General features: G+C 37.5%; 1 protein-coding gene across 1 annotated transcript; it reads left to right on the top strand.

The window, feature by feature from the left end:
- The first annotated feature begins 388 nt into the window (after nucleotides 1-388).
- Nucleotides 389-16,880, top strand: LOC125241415 (zinc finger protein 502-like). The gene is made up of 2 exons (XM_048149892.1): nucleotides 389-462; nucleotides 15,906-16,880. The coding sequence occupies exons 1-2, from the start codon at nucleotides 423-425 to the stop codon at nucleotides 16,490-16,492; spliced, it is 627 nt and encodes a 208-aa protein (XP_048005849.1). The 5' UTR covers nucleotides 389-422; the 3' UTR covers nucleotides 16,493-16,880.
- The last annotated feature ends 4,511 nt before the right edge of the window (nucleotides 16,881-21,391 follow it).

The following is a 21,391-nucleotide window of genomic DNA, read 5'->3' as shown; positions in this document are numbered from 1 at the left end:
TATTTAATAGTGATTTTTGTGCGACTTTCGAAATTAGACGACTTTCAGAATTACCCTAATGCACCTTATATTTAATAAAAAGCAAAAATAACAAATTATACGCTACTACAAATACTATGTAATCATTGGTTTCTAGAACCTTTTTTTTAAAGCCACCTACGCCAAAATGTGCGCGAAAAGTATCCACCATCTCAAGGCGCAATAATAATAACAAGTAGGCGTGTGTCGGAGCGATTATAGGTGCGTCTGTAGCAGCTGCGTAGTCGCGAGCCACCCCCGTTCTCACGATAGCCACGCTTAAGTATTATTTATTATTTCTTACCCCAATGACGTCTCTGATTTGAGCTAACGGTACTCATTCCGTCTTCGGAGCTCGCACGCGCTACATCTCACGCATAGACAAAGTTTTTTTTTGTGTAGTGATGGCGGTCGCTGGAAATTTTCAAATGCTGGATGTGAGCGGTAAGTGGTTTTTTTTTTGCGTTTCGCGATTTTTTCACCGGCGGCATTTTAGGGGTTTAATATTTTAATTTGCAGTGCGATTTGAATAATCTCTTTTTGCTGTATGCGTGTAAATTATTTATAAACGTCTTTATTAGCATTTCCAATATTCTTTGAGATTTGTTTATTATTATTACTGGCTACATTTTCACAAGAGTTAATTGTCCGATTTTATAGAAAGTTTGTACATGTTTTCATAAACAGAAAGTTTTTAATATTCGTCATTAGGTAATATGACACAAAACTCCAGTCTAATATTTAATTTTTGTTAGTTTTATTTGACAATTTGTGTGTATGTATAATAGTTACGGTCATATCTGTCCTACGTTAGCGATTCCTGACGTGCCTTTTGCCGCCGGCATACAATATTTGCGTAGTTATATTTTAACTTAGGTAAATCGATATTAAAAAATATTGCTCACTAAATACATAATATTTTTTTCGACATTTATTCATATTTAGTTCCTAAATTAAAGAAACATGTTTTATAAATACAACTACGCGATTTAGCGCCAAAAATATCGTACTATTTCAATAATACTATATCATTAAAATCCAATCATCAATTGCTGTTATTAAAAAGGTATCTATCGAGGTATACTTAGGCTATTAAATTTTAGTATATTAACACTATTTAAAACTACCTATCCTCATTTCAAATACCATTCTTAAACTTCAGAATTTAACACCGCTAAACAAAAATAAATTAAGAGTCATAATAAACAATACTGCGCGCCAATGCAAATATTTCACTTGTCTTAGAACACAACTGCAACGTCGGCAGGCATCCAGTTACCATAAGTACCTAGTACTAGTAGCCTCACGCTAGGCTAGGAGAGGGTCACGAGTTTCTGGCCCTCATTTTCGTCAGTGTAGGCACTCTGGTATTAGACCACGGTCGCTGGAAGGGGTCAACGCAGAATCTCCGACATCCCATGGTTCTTTCCTAACAGCTACGTCGCCCGTAGGAGTGGTTTTTAGTGGGTACACCTCCTCTCCTCCTCTCACTAGAAAAGGTGATACGTAGGATGGAGTCCCACATATCCCCCCCAATGGCTTCCCAGGCTGGGGGGAATGCGTAATGCATTTTACCACTCCTTAAAAAAAAGTACCTAGTAGCCTAGTACTGCAACTTGGTTCCAAGTTGGTGTTGGGGTCCATGTGTAAAAAAGCTGTTGTTTATTGTTTATAACTTTTATAAGAAACAAACCGTCGTATACAATCAGTTTAACACTTCATTTACAGTTTCCTTAATCCTTCTGTTACTGTTACTAATTAATATAAAAAATAATGGTCCGAAATATTGTTAGTTAAATCGCATATTATTAACGAAAGTAGCCGACTGATTAAACATTTAACAATTTATAAGTAAAAGTTATTTATGTGACTGTTTCATAATGAGATACATTAAAACAGGAGTGTTATTTTATGATACGAACCGAAAGGCGAGTTCCAAAGATGGAGATAAAAATGACTTTGTCCTCTGCCATCGCTCATTGCCCGTAAGTGCCCGTAACATATATAGGACAATCTAGCTTAAATTAGCATAAAAATCCAGGTAGGTTTTTACGACTTATTCACAGTAAGTATAGGTTTCGGTTTGAGATTCTTTATTTCCTTATAAGAACATACAGTTCACTAAAAGGAGCCTAAATATTTGATTATCGTATAGTTAGACTAAACACAGTTTGCATGATGGATAGATTTATATTACATTATTGTTTAGTATATGTTCTTTTAGATAATTTGACGTAACGTGAATGTTACGTCAAGAGACACAAAATTTAACAAAATTAGTTGATAGATTGAGACATTAAGATTTCAAGAATAATATTGAATTTATTAAGTACTGAATCACTAGCCGTCTTAATCAAATTAGATGTATGGCTTATAAAATAAATAAGATTAAAAACAAGTCCTGAATCACAATTTCATTTTCCCCTCACTAGCTCGGAAACACGTGTTTTGTCCTTTAATATCAGCGGGTAAAAACGCATTTTATCCACTAGTGGGTAAAGTAATTTGACCTTGAATAAAGTCAAATTAACTGCTTTAAAATTGATAAAAGTAGGTTAATCTAGTAATAAAGATGATTTACCACCTGTGGAACTTCTGGAAGCAGTGATAAACGCATTTTTTGCGTTGTAGTTTCCTCGCTATTGTGAGACGAAAAGTTTTGTGTTACACTCGGGTGCAATAGTTATTTGTTATACAAGGGGGCAAAGTTGTATTTTAACGCCGAGTGTGGAATTTAAAAACGAGCAAGTGAAAGGATTCTATAGTTGAACCACGAGCGAAGCGAGTGGTTCGAGAATAGAATCCTGAACTTGCGAGTTTTTTAACACACGAGAAGTAAAATACATTTGCACCCGAGTGTAACACAAAACTTTCCCCTCACTATAGCGAGGAAACTATAACGCAAAAAATGCGTTTATCACTGCTTCCAGTAGTTCCACAGGTGGTAAATCATCTCCATTACTAGATTCACCTACTTTTATCAATTTTAAAGCAGTTAATTTGACTTTATTCAAGGTCAAATTACTTTACCCACTAGTGGATAAAATGCGTTTTTACCCCCTGGTATTAAAGGACAAAACACGTGTTTCCGAGCTAGTGTGGGGAAAATGTATTTTACTTCTCGTGTGTTAAAAAACTCGCAAGTTCAGGATTCTATTTTCGAACCACTCGCTTCGCTCGTGGTTCAACTATAGAATCCTTTCGCTTGCTCGTTTTTCAATTCCGCACTCGGCGTTAAAATACAACTTTGCCCCCTTGTATAACAAATAACTATTTCTTTCAATCAATTGGCACTGAAGCTTACAGTTTCATGTAATATGCCTACCCCGTTTGGGAATACAGGCGTGAGTTTACATTTGTAAAGGCTGAAAAATACTTGCCATTAAGTATTAGGAAAATTTTCAAGAGAATTTAAAAATAAAAACTCGTCTTTTAATACTAAAAATAGCCTACGCGCTGTGACGCGGATTAAGAAACAATTATTTTATAACAGTTTTTTTCTGAGAGAACGGTAAGTAGTTGGACTAAAGTTGTAGATTTTGATTGGTTTCTGTTTTTTGTACATTGAAGCGAGTTTTCTTGTGATTGTTCTTAGTATATTAGGTTAGGAATGTTAAAATGTCTATCAGTGTGATGAGCACAAATTTATAATTGATGGATGTTTTCTATGTCTCTTATACTTATACATAATGTATGTCGCTGTCCGAGTAAGTACTTAGTACACAAGCCTTCTTGAGCTTACACCGTGAGACTCAATGTGTGTAAGAATGTCCTGCAATATTATTATTTACTATCTGTATCCACTTTGTTTTAAAAAAAGTATATTTGAGCGCAGGGACTATTTAATTTTTAATGTAAATATTTCGCTAGTTACCGCATATCCTAGAAACAGGGGGCCGATTTTTGAATCTCACGGCGTTCGAATTCAGAAAATTGTCACCGAAATTGCCTACTATTTTCAGTGACAATTTTCTGAATTCGAACGCCGTGAGATTCAAAAATCGGCCCCCAGGTCTTTTATTTCTAGGCCTTTCCTTGATGTGCTTTAAAAAAGCGATCCCGTTGCCTCAGTTACAGAGATTTGAATAAGTTATTCATTTTGCAGACGCGTAATATCTGAACAGTTCTATAGGGTTGTAAATACCGCAAATGTGTATGGGATAGCTTCGTTTCATGTATAAAGTCTTAAACTAGGTCGTAGGCAGATGCTCTGACCGCTCTGACGCCATGATTTCTAGTTCCTAAACGATTTCGAAAACTTGATTTGTTAAGCTTTAAAAGTTGACAAATTTGCTTTACTGCTTTCAACAATTGAAGGGTGTATATTAAGACGCTACAGGAGCGAACATGCTAAAATGGAAAGGAATGCGGCTATTTGGCTAGATTCAAACCAAGATAAGAAAAGAATAACCTAACCACAAAATTAAAATTTTGAAAAAACCCCCGACCGCGACATAGTACACCGATTTTCATGAAACATGGCTAAGAACACTCCCGATTAACTTAGCTTTCAGACAAAAAAAACCTAAATCTAAATCGGTTTATCCGTTCGGTTCGGGAGCTACGATGCTACAGACAGATACACACACAGACAGACAGACAGACACACACACACAGACAGACACGTCAAACTTATAACACCCCGTCGTTTTTGCGTCGGGGGTTACAAAAAACAGATGCGAGAATATTCAGAAACTACCGAATGAGCTCGACCAATTTTGCCAAATTTTAAATAATTGAAAATTGCGCTTAAAAACTTTAATAAAAAGTATTCTTGAAAACTTGATATCACAAAAAAGGGTCCCTTTTTTGAAGTTTTGTTCATTTTAAATAATTTTATTTTTATTGTACATACTTAAATGCAATGCCGCTAGCCTTCTGGGCACTTACCGGCCGGCTCCGACTTAGGTACTATTTTTTATTTTTTCTACTCCCGTACTGTTATTCGTGAGTTACAAGGTCGTGCATAGAACTTTAAAACCCTACATAAAAGATGTCAGGACAAGTCTATCTAGTCTATACCCTGAAAACATTTAGTAGCAGTAGCACGATATAGCTGTTACAGTTCAGTAAATACATTGCTACCAACTTAACAAACCAATTCGCAGAGTCGAGACTCCTTCGTTTTCTGCTGCGTTCATTGGCGACGTGTCGAATCGCATTCAAATGTATGAGAACTCGATTCAACTCGGCTCGATTCGTCTTAGTGGCCAGGCTTCAAAGAACCATACCATAGACAGTTTTATTTTCATGTTTGCACTCAAACTGCATATTCAAAATGGTAGGCGGTTCACTAGATAACTAAGATGACTGAAAGTAGGTATATGTTGATTTTTAATTTTCTTTCAACTTGCGAGTTTTTTAACACACGAGAAATAAGTGCTTGGTCGTAGACAAAAAAGTATTGTATGCAACGGTGTTTAACTGAGTCAAAAAATGCTCGTGGCGTCTTTATTAACAATTTTCGGCTTCGCCTCAAATTGTTACCCACGCCACTCACATTTTTTGACCTCTTTTAACCACCAGTTGCATAAAATACTATATAGTGTTTTATTTTATAGGTATTATAGATTTAGTTTAGTTATAGTTTAATTTATTAGTTCATAGTTATGTCTTTGGTTTTGTTGATTATAACTTTAACTTGCGTCGTGAATAAAACTTAAATGAAACAAAATGGTGAGTGACCCGGTTTAATAATTTTAATTATACCGGGTCACTCACGGTTTTTGCGAAACGTGTTGAAAAATTCGGGTTCCGTAAACGTGAGGGACCCGTTTTGGTAAATAATAACTACTTATAGTACTTATATGTTTATTGTTTATTGAATAATTTTTATTTATTCAAAATAAAGTCAATTACGATATAAATTATGTTTATTCTTTGAATTATTTTAAAGTGTTAAAGGTATGGTCACAGAACAAAAGGTATGTCAGGTATATGGTATGGTGTGACATGAAATATGTACTTAGTAAAAATAAATAAATAAAGAGGCCACTTTTTTCGTATATAACTAATATAACTGTAGCTTTTTCGTGCAATATACTCAAAAAAACTAAAACCTTCATACAGGTAAGTACCTACTTATAATCATTAATAATTGACTAAAATAAATAGGTACCTATACCGGGTGCCCCTGCCCGGTAATTAATGGACAACCTTTTAACCACCAAGAGGGCACCTTATACTGGTCCAGAAAATCGACATTAAGGTTTAGTAAAAGTCGCCTGGTTTTCGAGATTTTCACACTTTTTAAAATTTTAGGTAGTATTAAAATTTTAAAAAGTGTGAAAATCTCGAAAACCAGGCGATTTTTACTAAACCTTAAAGTCGATTTTCTGGGCCAGTATAAGGTGCCTTCTTGGTGGTTAAAAGGTTGTCCATTAATTACCGGGCACCCTGTATATACTAGATTGCATTGTAAGGCCGTTTTCACATTATCCGATCCGATATCGGATGTCGGAAGAATTTTAATAGAAAATATCCAAAATGGCGCCTGTAATGTATGGGATATCGGTCCGACATCCGATATCGGATCGGATAATAAATGTGAAAACGCACTTATGTAGTACCTTTTGTTTGTAGCGTACCTACTGTACCGCAGAGATCTCATTATATTCACGACCGGTCTGGCTCAGTCGGTAGTGACCCTGCCTGCTAAGCCGCGGTCCTGGGTTCGAATCCCGGTAAGGGCATTTATTTGTGTGATGAGCACAGATGTTTGTTCCTGAGTCATGGATGTTTTCTATGTATACAAGTAGGTATGTATTTATCTATTTAATTATGTATATCGTCGCTTAGCACTCCTCTTTGCTTAGTTTGAGCCGTTTGAGGCTAAGTAGATGTGTGTAAGGTGTCCCCAATATTTATTTATTTATATTGCAGGCTAATTGTAAAGTTAGTCATCATATTAATCCGCTCGTTTTTCCAACTGTGGGGCGTGCCCCCTAGTGGGCACATGGAAATTTCATATTTGACGACACCCCTGCCTACGATAGTATTCTTTATTATACGGTGCCCCTTCTGCTTAAAAAGGTTTGGGAACCCCTGGCTGAGACAATAGATAGAGACGTGTTCAGATATCTGTGAGTGCTTGGGCCGGCCACTATGGCGATTGTATGAAATGTATAAAGGCAAGGTGTGTTTCGTATTTACAAGCTCATATAGATGGCGCTGTACGAGAAGGACGAGAACTCTATCTATCGATAGATCGATACAACTTGTCGCAGATTACCGCAAAACAGTCATCGTAAAGCGACATCTACAACGCCAAGTATATAGTCTGAATCTGTAACAAATTAACTGTAGAGGGCAGCACCTGCGGTGACGTAAAGTTTTAAACGAGTAAAGCTAGGAACATACTACGCGGACGTCCGTCGTAAAACGACCGCGACCGCGACCTATCAGTGTGCACGGAACAAAACATCCAGAGAGCCAGATTTCGATCGGACGTCCGTGCGCTCAAGGCCACGTCCGCGTCCGTCGACCGATAGTTTGCACGGTTATGTGTATTTCCATTGTCCAGATTCCCGTCCGCGGTCGATTTACGACGGACGTCCGCGTAGTGTGTTCCTAGCTTAAAGCTAGGAACATACTACGCGGACGTCCGTCGTCGCGCGACCGCGGACGGGGATCTGGACAATGAATATACACTTAACCGTGCAAACTATCGGTCGACGGTCGTGGATGTGGCCTTGAGCGCATGGACGTCCGATCGAAATCTGGCTCGCTGGATGTTTTGGTCCGTGCACACTGATCGGTCGCGGTCGCGGTCGATTTACGACGGACGTCCGCGTAGTATGTTCCTAGCTTTAATGTACGCAACGCAAGTGCAATAAAATAACGATCAATAAGACTGATTCATGACTAATATGATCATAATTTTAGCTATGTTTTAGCTACGTGAAATGGTCATAAAATCTGGCAAATATCGTCTAAAATTAATGGCGCTTAGCCACACTGTGGCTTAGCTACTGAACACACGGCGCCACTGTCGCTCATACAACATGCAGTCATTGCATTGCAGTCAAACACTGGATGACATGGACCTAAAATTATACATAGTCTCTCTGCTTAGCCTTGAGGTTGACTGGTAGAGAATGCCTTAAAGCATTAAGTCCGCCTTTTGTACTGCAAGATTTTCTTTTGTGCAATAAAGATTAAATAAATAAATAAATAGTTCCTCTGTCTGTGGTCAAACAGTTTTTTTTCGCATCAACGTAGGGATGTGCCTAATCAAAATCACGCGTCAAAAACCACTTCAAAAGCCCTCATGATCCACACCTTCGCCTTAAAAAGAGAAGCCATATTATATTAGCAATTAAAAAAAAACGTAAGTGCATTCACTCTCGCCTATTTCGACTCCCGCGCTCGGCACAGGTGCATTCTGCGTCAGTTGTCTCCCGACCATCGCTCGGGACGGACGTGTTAAGCGTGGGGGGCCGCGCGCGCGGGGGCGGCGGTACCGGTCTTGCGACCTAACGACCTTATACACTTACTTCTGCTGACTAGGAGTTCGTGAGAACTGTTTTGAAGTGAGTTTCAAGTTTCCGTTCGCGAATTCCTTTGTAAATAAGTGTGGGTGAGGATTCCTTTCGCCAAAGCTGTGCTGTGCATTTTTAAGTTGGTTTGTTTATTATGGATCGCGCTTGATCGAATACGGTAATATAGAACCTAAGTTGTCCACGTTACTCTGTTTCCTAACTTAGAATATGCTCTAAAAGCATTCAAACACTATGCACTACACTTGTACTATTATATATTCTGTGGCACTACTAAACGCGGTTACTTTGCGATTTAGGATTCCGAAAATATGTGTGAAGATTTTTAGCATGCTTTTATTACTCCCAATCGTCATGTATGAGAAAATAGATAAAGGTAAAACAAATTCATGGCGATCACACATAGGCTTGCCAGATCGAATTACCCGATTATCGGGGAAAAAAATTTTTTTTTTCGGGATTTTAGGTCTCAAGTCGGGAAAAGAAAAAAAAACATTGAAATTAAAGTAGGAACTTAGTTATATTTAAAGAATATACTTTATAAGTTTGTATTAGACATTTGTGGCACACCTCCTGCTCATAGAAGTTTTTTTACTTGTATAATTATATATATTCTTTGAAATCTTGAATCTAAATATATAAAAGAAGAAGCTGACTGACTGACTGACTGACTGACTGACTGACTGACTGACTGACTGACTGACTGACTGACATATCAACGCACAGCCGAAACCGCTGTTCCTAGAGATTTAAAATTTGGCACGTAGGTTCCTTATATAGTGTAGAGGAGCACTAAGAAAGGATTTTCCAAAATTCACCTTCTAAGGGGGTCAAATGGGGGTTCAAAGTTTGTATGGGGAAACAAGATTAGTTTGACTATTTTATTCGAAACTTCACAGGAAGATTCTTTAAGACATATGACTGAATACGTGTTTCAGGTTTTTTGAAAATTTAACCCCTAAAAGCGTGAAAAGGGGGTGATAAAGTCAAAAAATCAATATGGGTATCGTTTTTATGGTTTATCGGGTCGCTGATTACGATAAATACAACATTTTTAAAATCTAACGAGGCGGAAGTGAAATACCTTCTCCCCTGTTGTGGTGCAATGGGGTTTAAATATCAAAAAAATATATAAAAGAAGATGTTGACTGACTGACAGACATATCAACGCACAGCCGAAACCGCTGGTCCTAGAGATGTCAAATTTGGCACGTAGGTTCCTTATATAGTGTAGAGGAGCACTAAGAAAGTATTTTTCAAAATTCGCCTCTTAAGGGGGTCAAATGGGGGTTCAAAGTTTGTATGGGGAAACAATGTTAGCTTCACTGGTTTATTCGAAACTTCACAGGAGGGATCCTTAAAACATATGACTAAAGACGTGTTTCAGGTTTTTTGAAAATTTAACCCCTAAAAGGGTGAAAAGGGGGTGATAAAGTCAAAAAACTAATATGGGTATCGTTTTTATGGTTTATCGGGTCGCTGATCACGATAAATACAACGTTTTTAAAATCTAACAAGGCAGAAGTGAAATACCTTCTCCCCTGTTGTAGTGCAATGGGGTTTAAATATCAAAAAATATATAAAAGAAGAAACTGACTGACTGACTAACTGACGTAATATATCAACACACAGCCGAAACCGCTGGTCCTAGAGATTTCAAATTTGGCACATCGGTTCCTTATATGGCGTAGAGTGCTCCTCTACGAAAGGATTTTTCAAAATTCTTCTCTTAAAAGGGTGAAATGGGGGTTCAAAGTTTGTATGGGGAAATAACATTAGTTTGACTATTTTATTCGAAACTTCACAAGAGGATTCCTAAAGACATATGACTAAATACATGTTTCAGGTTTTCGAAAATTTGACCCCTAAAGGGGTGCAAAAGGGGGTAAGTCAAAATCACAATATGGGTATCGTTTTTATGGTTTATCGGGTCGCTGATCACGATAAATACAACGATTTTAAAATTTAATGAGGTGGAAAATAAATTTTCTCCCCTGTTGTTGTGAAATAGGGTTAAAATGTCCATATAGCCATAAGTATAGGTTTAGTTTTTATCTTTACTTCTGGTTCAAGAGATTTTAAATTGACACGGAAGTTCCTTAGAGGAGCACTAAGAAAGGATTATTCAAAGTTCACCTCCTAGCTTGATAATTTGACAGGGACAGGGACAGGAACGGGATAGGGTTAGGGTTAGGGACAGGGACGGGGACGGGGACGGGGACAGATAGGGATAGGGATAGGGATAGGGGATGGGGACGGGGATAGGGATAGGGATAGGGATAGATAGATAGATAGATAGACGTTTATTGGTACTGATCATACACTGTCAAACATTGTTACAATAATGTTAAAATATTACACAAAAGATGTCTTAATATTATTTGTACATTAAAACAAAACCATACAAAAAAGATCAATAGGACAATTTATATAATATTTAAAAAATCACAATTAAAAATAATAGGTAATAAAAATTATAATAATAAATTAGAATTAATAAATACAATTATGTCGTTTTGAAGGATGTTCTACTCTTATTCATCAAGGAACTCCTTTACTGAGTAATAGGCCTTCGTCAGGCAAAACATTTTTAACTTTTGTATAAATTGACGTTCACTGTCAACATTCTTAATTGCCTCAGGAATCTTATTATATACTTGAGCGCCCATTATCTTGAGAGACTTACCCGTTTTCTGTAGTCTATGCGCAGGGATTGCCAGCCCAAGTTTCCTCCTTGCGAAGTTACTCCGTGCTAAGGGGAACTCATTTGGATTCCTTCTCACGTACTTACAGGGATAGGGATAGGGATAGGGATAGGGATAGGGATAGGGGAGGGACGGGGACGGGGACGGGGACGGGACGGGGACGGGGACAAGGATAGAGATAAGGACGGGGATAAGAATAGGGAATGGGGTCGGAATAATCGGTCGGCAATCAATATCTAGGCAGTGTAAAATGCAGGTGGCTCAGGGGGAAGGGATAAGTATGTAAGTAGGCATCGGTGAGTATCCTGCATCCGTAATAACTTTTACATTCAATGTGCTGTAAGAGGATCGTTGTTTGCTTGCCTTTTATATGTTTACGTTTGCAATTAATATAAGCAAAATGGAAAAAATTGTAAGCGATAATGCAATGAAGTATTTTTTACCTTACCGACCATAGCGTTGAGATTCGAGATACTGGCTATGTGGGTTGTATGAAGTTTCCCCACTATAAATATTTATATAGGTAAAATACATACATATTCGTACCTACTACCTACGCTGTGGTCGCTGTGTAACAATTCTACAATCATTGCAAGAATTTCTTTTAAAACAATAGTAATATGTGTAAGGTACAGTCAGCCAAAAAAGTGGTTTACCACTTTTAGATCAATAGAGTCGAACCTACCTACAAAGAAACCTACGGATCCAAATGAAAATCTTATTTTTTGTAAACGTTTCAATAAGAATACTTTTATTACGCGGGCGAAGCCGCGGGTAAAAGCTAGTAACAATACAAATCTTATCAAGAGGACTGATTCGTAACGAATTTGACAAATTCAGAGTGCTTTTTCTTGGATAATTTCTAGTCCACCATTTAAATTGCCTGAATCTTGAATCACAAAATTATTATATTTAAAATAATTTTTAAAAGCAAATCACAACTAACTAGATAAATAAAATTAAAGTGAACGCTGAAAATAATTCGGCGACAAACTGCTGTCAAAATCTTGATTTCTGTTGACGAAACTTGCATTTAAATAATTTTCAACACTGCCTGGCAACCAACATTATACCATATCTGAAAGGCAATTTCTTTACTATTTCTGTGAAACAATGAAAATGTAGACGTGTCTCCAAATATTATCTACTTTACCAGGAATAAGTTGATGCGGTATTAGTTACCTGGCAGTGGTTACTTTTCGATAGATAAATCTACAGCAAAGATTGCTGAAAGAATCTGTTAGCAGATTTTATTTAATAATACGATCTTTCAACTTTATTCTGACAATAGCTGGATATCATCCATGATATTTAGAAGCCAGCAGCTTGCTAAAGCCAGTGCTCTCGAAATCGGGACGAAAGACTTGACTTAACGAAGTCCCACAATATTGACCCATTAATCGGTATAGGATGTAGTGTCCAAGAAATTCGTTCATTGAAATGACACCCACGATGAGCAACCAAAATATTTTAAAAAACGTACCGCACGCGCACCCCGCACTGCGCATTGCAACAACGCGCTTCGCACACTAGGCGCGGGTTACAGTACTTGCTTTACGGTCATTCCAGAAAAATAATATAGCTTGATTTCTAGTTTGGAATTTGAAATTTTCGAGTATTTCGAGAAATCGGGACATTTTCTAATTTGTCGGGATTCGGGAACACATGTTAAAAATCGGGAAAATCCCGCCAAATCCCGACCGTCTGGCAACCCTAATCACACATGTGCTTACCTACCTACCTACAGATAACTGTAAAAAAGAAAAAAACACGAAGTGTACATCCAGTACATCAAGAAATAGAGTAAAATAAAATGAACACAAGCAAGGCAACCAATACTACTGAGTATAATATATAGTTATAAAGCCAGCGCCTACAAATAAGTACAGTCAAGGTACATATTAAACAAAGAAAGGACAAAATGCCAAAAATTTGTATCCCCCAAAAGTCGTGTTTACATATTTTTGGCATTTTATCCGCATCTATATTTAATACATATCGTCACTACTTTTTTAAAAACTTGTATCTTCGTCTGTCAATGAAAAGAAAATTGTAGTATAATGCATATAGACTTACTGCGTTTTAACTTTGAGGAACAGCGTGAGATACGAGATTTTTTTAAAGTAGTGACGATATCTACCTTAACTGTACAGTCAGCCAAGAAAGTGGTTTACTACTTTTAGACTCTTCATTCAAACACATAGGGTCAAAAAGTGGTAATCCACGTTTTTGGCTGACTGTACCTAAAGGCGCCCACTGACCATCAGTACGCCGCGCCGGACGACAACAACCTGTCAGTTAGAAGTAAAAAGACACCCAGCTTCCTACGGTCGTCCGGCAAAGGGATGTCTCAGACCAATTGGCCATATAAATATAAATCACATAATTATCACAATAATGATTAGAGACTTATTAGAGAGAGATTAGAGACACCCACTACTGTCTCTGCCTGGGTGCCTTATGTATGCAGACATTTTGATCCCTCCGTCTGTCAAAGCTTTAATAACTTAAATTAAAGGTCAATAACAAAAGTAACGTCGTCTACGACTTCGTAAAAAAAAAATACGAATAGGGTAATTGTGCCAGATTTCGCTTAGCTCTAGTTTTCGGCCATTAGACGAAATTTGAAAATAAACCTACTTGCACATTGCTTTCCTTATAAACAATTCACTTAGGTATATTAGGTATCTTCGTGGAATAAATAAATAAATACTAGCTTAGTCCTAGTTTCAATATGCAAATTACTTAAATCTACATAAAAATAGCAAATTAAATATTAAAGATGTTAATTGTTACTATGTAAAGTGGACGAAAACTGAAGCACGAACGAAAGCTAGCACAAAGTGCACATTAACATTTTTGCCATATTATACAGGGTGGGAAGGAGTAACGCGACATATTTCTAGAGGTACCTAATTCTGACCAAATTTGTATAACTTAGGTAGTTTAGGTACCTACTTTAATACTTTTTTATGCGTTTACGAGTGTGTTATTGATTACATTTTTGTGTAGGTACCAGTTTGCAAAGGTTCCATCGTCCCTTCAGTTTTGGATAGGTTATTAAACTAATAAAATAAAGTATAGATATCATGTGGATACATCGAACATCAAATCATTTATAGAGTCACACAAAATTGATTCATGATAGTTTATAATTGCTATTAAGCATTTATTTAAATGAACTTTACGTACCGATATAAACTAGAAACTAAGACTAAGCCTAAATAATTGATTAATATTTTTAGTTATAAGCACCATCTTTGAGACTTTGTGTAATCATGCTGTATGTCACTGAAATCCTTACTGTCAATATTTTATATACTTGTATATTTATGTAGTTTGAAGGTTGAAGGGTTTTGCACATGAGAGTTAAGTTACGAGTATTGCTGCGGATACACTCATTTTATTAAATCACAGTATAACTTTTATATCTGTACTCTGTAGCATAGCCTAATAAGTAAACAGTATGAGAACTTGTTTTTATTCAAATAATAAAACACCCGTAGACATATTTATTCACATTAGCCACGGTCAAAACATCCCCCACAAAAGCGCGCGCCTCGCCATTAAAAATGTCTATGAAAAATCAAAGCTCCCAACAGGATCTAAAGGACTGAATTCTAGCTTCTTCAAGTCCCTTTTATGTACCAAACCGGATCAACAATGATTGAAATGACATCATCCTTTGTATAAACCCTCCAGGAGACCCATAGCAACATTTATTACAAAACAGACCCCTCCTTACCTGAGTTTACGAAAAAAATGTCCCACGCCTCATAAGCCAAGGGGGGTTCTTGGCATCCGATTGGTCCATAACATTAACCAATAAGAAGCTTAGGATAGCAACGGGCAACGAAAAGGTGCAATGTAATCGGTCGGTAAATAGTGCAAAAGTACACCTGCCGAAATTCGCGACATTTAACCCGTGACAGAAAAAAAAAACTATTGTGTTTTTTGTGGCTATTTGCCTGCTATACGGAAATATTACGGAACAACCATCTTGGTATTAGTAGAACGGTATTTTCAATAAGAATTTTAAGATTAAATTGTACATCCGTTCTAACTAGCGAAGAAGCACAGTAGGACTGAGTAACTTTAACCAGAATTGGTATCCACTTAATTATTTGTTCTAATAAGAATGTCTATTTTGCTACCGTTACCTTACTTGGGCATTAGTGGTATTACCTACTCGTGCTTGAAAAAGTTATTCACTTTTTAATAATTATTACATTAATAGTCATTTGACTAAGGTGTAGTAGTTGTAAAGTCTAACTTTAGCTTGGCTCTTCATTATATCTGATAAATTTTTGTCAGGCGAACCTTATGATATAATCTTGTCTTGGGAACATTTTACATGAAAATGTTTTTGATCCGATAGATGCATAATTATTATGAAACCCTTACCTTGTTCCCCGCCACCGCCACATCTGTATGCGATATCCTCGAAAACCACTGCTGTTTTCATTGAGATATGAATTTGAGAACAGTTTAGGAGGTATAAGGTTGTGTGCAAATTGATTTAAATTAAACGAAGGTGAATAAAGTCAAACTGGCTCAGAGCATTAATCAAAACGGATCGCTGCCGAATCCGTTAGAAATTATAACATTCATAATTTGTTTATTTCCTCGTATAATTGTAACTACTCATTTTTATGTTATACTAAAGTTAGTTGTCTGTTCGCAGGCTGGACAGCGTTCGCGCCAGATGCGCGCGCGACCAACATGTGCACCACCAGCGTGACCGAGGCCCCGCGCAGCCCGCGCCACCTGCACAAGCGGCGCCGCCTCTCCCGTCTGCTCGACAAGCTCTCCATCCAGCTGCAGAACAACAACCACTACCCGCAGTGGGAGAAAATGCCCGAAGATGTACCTCTAGACTTATCTGTCAAATCCAAATCGCCCCCTGCCTACTCTTGCGACGCTTGCGGACAAACCTTCACGGTACACGACCGCTTAGCGAAACACGTAGCGTCTAGACACAGGAATAGGGTGCCGGAGAGCGAGCGCGCGTACGAGTGCGATATTTGCGAGCGGCGTTTCGCGCGCTCGGATATGCTGACGCGCCACGCTCGGCTGCACAGCGGGCACAAGCCTTACACTTGCCCGGCTTGCGGCCAAGTGTTCTCCAGGTCTGATCATCTCGCGACGCACCACAGGACGCATACGGGAGAGAAGCCGTACAAGTGTTCTGCTTGTCCATACGCGGCGTGCCGCCGGGACATGATCACGCGCCACATGAGGACACACACGCGGCGACCGCAGCCCGCCTAGCCGTGGAGCTGGACCTTACTGGTCCCGATTGTTGGTTTAAATTCCAAGTGACGTTTTATTTAGAACGTATCGAGTGCATTTAACATATTGTTTTTTTTTCCTATTTATAGAACGGGAGAATCTAAGTTAACTTGGCGCCGGCGCCGTTTACAAAATGTGCCGGCACCAACATTTTAAATGTCATATTATTTTAAGAAGTTTATGTTTGAGTTTTTACTTTGTTTTAAAAGTTGTTTAGCTTCAGAGCGTTTTCAAAATATTCGATCTGATATCGGACGTTGAGTACCTACTTGCGACTCCTTTGCATGTCATGGGAGCGACAATGACAATACGCGAATCTCATTCATCATTCTCATCTTCATTAAGCTTATGAAGCAAAATAGTGCACCTTTTTTTGTTTATTGTTCAAAAGAAAGCACTATTTCAAAAATAATTAAATGAGATGCCTTAGTGAATTTTCTAGCAGCTGTCCTCCATCTCATCTGATCTGACACGATATTGGATCGTTTTTGAAAACGTTCTAAACGTATTATAGATAAGATTTAGAATCAGCTTTATTGTGTTCATTTAGCTTGAAATGTGAGAAAAATTTGCATTGCGTGTAAAAAAGCTTATATAAATGTTAAACATTTATTTGATTTATTCGGAGTAGTTTAAGTTTAATTTATTTCGCTTTTCTAAGATATAAGAGGCATGTAATTAAAACGAAAACAGTTGAAATGTTCCTTTGAGAGTGTACGACAATAAGTAGGTAATGTTGTTTGTTAAGTACAGTCACAGTCAACCAATTGGAACCCTAGGTCACTGTAGAACTATGTCATAGTGACGTTATAAATCAGATTGTAAGAAATCTCTTACTGCTTGTTATTTTGACTTGATTGTAGAGTGGCCTAGGCCCTAGGGTTCCAATTGGTTGACCGTACATAAAAATCTTATAATTAATATGTGATAATACTAGAGTTCATAAGAATATCAAGAATGTCAACATATTGGGGAATGGGATAATTGACGACAGGTCTGGCCTAGTGCGTAGTTACCCTGCCTGCTAAGCCGCAGTCCCGGGTTCGAATCCCAGTAAGGGCATGAGCACACATATTTGTTCCTGAGTCATGGATGTTTTCTATGTATATAAGTATTAGTATATTAAATATATCGTTGTCTGACACCACAATACAAGCTTTCTTGAGCTTACCGAGGGACTCAGTTAATCTGTGTAAGAATGTCTTATAATATTTATTTATTTAATAAAGTGATTTTTTTTATTCTATGTATATAAGTATGTATTTATCTACCTATATCGTCGCCTAGCACCCATAGTATAAGCTTTGTTTACTTATAGTTTGGGGCTAGGTTGATCTGTACAAGGTGTCCCCCAATATTTGTTTATAATATTTATGATTTTATTTTATTATAGAAACCGTACAATAAATAAATTCCCTCCGATAGAATGTAGTCGGCTACATAGATTAAATACGAGCAAAATCATATGATTAAAATCCTAGACTAATACCTGCTTTTCTCAACCACTTGGCGTGCTAAGTGGAGTACCACAGGGATGTGTCCTATCTCCGACTCTGTTTGGACTTTTTGTGACTGACTTAATAGCACTTATAGAGTCGGAGTCATGCTTCTTTGCAGACGACGGAAAGTTCTTCGCTAATCCTCATGTTTCTTCTGGTCAACTGCAGGCCGACTTGGATAGGTTAACGACGTGGACTTCGCAGTGGATATTGAAATTGAATGTTAATAAGTGTGCCGTTCTGCACCTTGGTAAAAGAAACCCTATGGTCCAATACATGATAGGAAGCTCCCCAATTGCTGCAGTGACATCTCAAAAGGATCTTGGCGTGACAGTTACCAACGACTTAAAATGGGGTGAGCACATAAACAATATAGTAAAAAAGGCAAACTCGTTCCTGTATGTTATAAAAAGGTCCTTTCAATGCATATCTGTGGAAGTTTTTAGGAAAATATACAAAACATATGTACGACCCTTGCTTGAGTATGCATTCCAAGTTTGGAATCCATACTTTGTCAAAGACATTGACCTTTTAGAGAGTGTGCAGCGAAGAGCCACCAAGATGCCTTTCCAGCTGAGACGCCTACCTTACGAGCAAAGGCTAAGTATACTGAAGCTGCCCACGCTTAAGGACAGGAGAGCGAGAGGAGACCTTATCGAATGTTTCAAGATTGTTACCCACTGTTACAACCTCCCCGACATTCACAAAGTAGTCGCTATGAGAAGTACCAGCCGCGAGACCCGAGGTCACAGCCTAAAACTGATTCGCACTCCTACTACTACTAAAGCTGCATATCATTCCCTATCCAATCGTGTTGTAGCGGCTTGGAACAGTTTACCGGATAGTGTTGTTACTGCTCCCTCAGTGAATGTGTTTAAAAACAGACTAGACAAGTGGCTTTTAAATAATAAGATAGTGACATGACTTTGCTAACTATAAATCATGAGACACTGTGTGACATAGGCTCATCAGCTGAATAGCTGCTCGCCTATAATTGAATAATAATAATACACAAATAGTGCGACAATAGGGCCACATTATATACCTAACCTACTCTTAAAATATTGCAATATTGCAGTTGCTTTGATTTGATATATGGATCTAAAAAATCTGGATATCTTTTATGGATATTTTCTATGCCAATTGTTTCAAACTTTTACATCTAATGTAATGTTATTCAATACTGTTACTGTGTTTTCATAAAACTTTGTTTTTTAGAATTTAGTCTGTACATAAAGGCTAATTGAAGGTGATAAACAATAACTTAATATAAGGGAGTTATTTTCTTTAAATCTATTAAGGTTTTTTCAGTACAGATGTTATTTTTTTACGCACTAGTACGAGAAGTGGTTCATTATATGCCAGGTCGAAACTTAGGAGGCTCGTCTGTACTGAAAAACGTCGTACGATACACGTGCGAAAAGGAAATTCGTGTTTTAAATTATCGCCACTCGTTTCGAGCTTCCTTTTTTACGCACTTGTATCGTAATGTACTATTACAAACGTGTCAATTTTAGATGATTGTATTGTATGCCGGTAATCAGTACGAATGTCGCGACAGCATTTGTATTTATTATAGTATGTACTTTTCAACTGTCAACGACACCTCAAAAGTTTTCCGGATTACACATACTATTTTGAAGAATAGTTTATATTTTGACGTAAAAATGATGAAAAATATATAAAAACTGTACTTGTTTTATATATAACATTATTATCAGTGTCTATTAAGTAGATTAGGGATATGTTTTTTTTGTAATTTTACGTTTGAATAGTAAATATTTTTACAAAAATATCACATAAATAGTATGCGTTTGTTTGGGATTTTCCTCAAGTGTCACAGAACTCATGCCAGTTGGAAAATACTATAAAACGCCCTGTATAAATATAAACCGAGTTTATGACAAGTCAATTAAAAAAAGCTCAATATGAATGGAAGTTTATTTATACATATTAATTAGCGAGTAAGAGCGTAGGTACGAGGCCTAAAGTTTCTTATTAAGTTTAGTATTGTTTTTTTTTCTTTGTAAGTCGTTTTTATTTGAGTGCTGGTTGATTTTGTATTGGTATTCATGTTCAAATATTTGTTGATACCTAAAGACTGACCAGAAATATATGACTATTGTCAAGAGGGCGCTGTTATTCTGATGTATGCAGTGACGGTTCAGTAAAATATGAAGAAATGTCTGGCGCAGTCGGTAGTGACCCTGCCTGCTGCGCCGCGGTCCCGGGTTCGAATCCCGGTAAAGGCATGTATTTGTGTGATGGGCACAGATATTTGTTCCTGAGTCATGGATGTTTTCTATGTATATAAGTATTTATATATATCGTTGTCTGAGTACCCACAACACAAGCCTTCTTGAGCTTACCGTGGGCCTCAGTCAATCTGTGTAAGAATGTCCTATATATATTTATTTATATTTATATATTTCTGGCCGGGCTTTACAGAGGTACGGGATGAATTGTTAAAAATATCACATTTATTGTTACACATTGGGATTCTAGATGAAAATAACCTTTGTACTAGTATAATAGAAACAGAGAAACATACACAAAGAAATAGTCCCGCGAGAAGTGCAACTTGATAATATTAATACATAAAAAGTTATAAACGTTTAATTTTATGCATCCTCCTTTCATCTGTGTTAGTATTGATAGTGTTACTAGGTGTTACTGCTATATTCATTTGTGGGTCTCCATTAAAAAAAGGTACCTTTGCTTCATGTGCAAATCAGAATTTTTGTATCAGAAAATCTGATATAAATCCAATTAGAAAAGACTTTATTCAACTTGAAGCACAAGAGGCTTATATTAGACGGTTATTTTCATTAGACTTATACTGAGCGGGATATAGACCGTGATTACCTTTCTGATTTTTGTCGAGCTCCCATATTTGGGAGTAAGACAAGCGCGGAACCAGCTTCGTGCCCGGGGGGGGGGGGGGTCACGTGGTAAAGGCCCAGGCCCCAGAGGGGGGGTCACGTGATCTATTTGTATGGCCAACCCCCATGTCCCCCCCCCCTGGATCCGCGCATGGAGTAAGATCTAGGAGATAACTCTAAACTTATAGACGTTAAACTGTCGCGAAACAAATTCAAATATTTAAATATACGGATGTACTTACATACACAGGACATATTTCGAGTCATATCGAGACCCATCATCAGGCATGAGTGCTAGCGGCTAGACTCCGTGCACTGATTGCCGCTGCGAGCAGTCAGGAGGATGGGTCTCCATATAACTCAAAATATGTCGCCATACGCGGTGTATTAACGTGAGTACTTCCGTATGATTTGGTTATTATTTTTAACCGCCTTCAAAAAAGGAGGTTCTCAATTCGTCAGGATCTTTTTTTTTTCACCTTTTTGCATGGAGAGCC

The sequence above is a fragment of the Leguminivora glycinivorella genome, chromosome Z (assembly GCF_023078275.1).
Source record: "Leguminivora glycinivorella isolate SPB_JAAS2020 chromosome Z, LegGlyc_1.1, whole genome shotgun sequence".
Taxonomy (NCBI): domain Eukaryota; kingdom Metazoa; phylum Arthropoda; class Insecta; order Lepidoptera; family Tortricidae; genus Leguminivora; species Leguminivora glycinivorella.
Note: the sequence above shows the minus strand (reverse complement) of the source record. Positions and strands in the feature narration are given on the sequence as shown.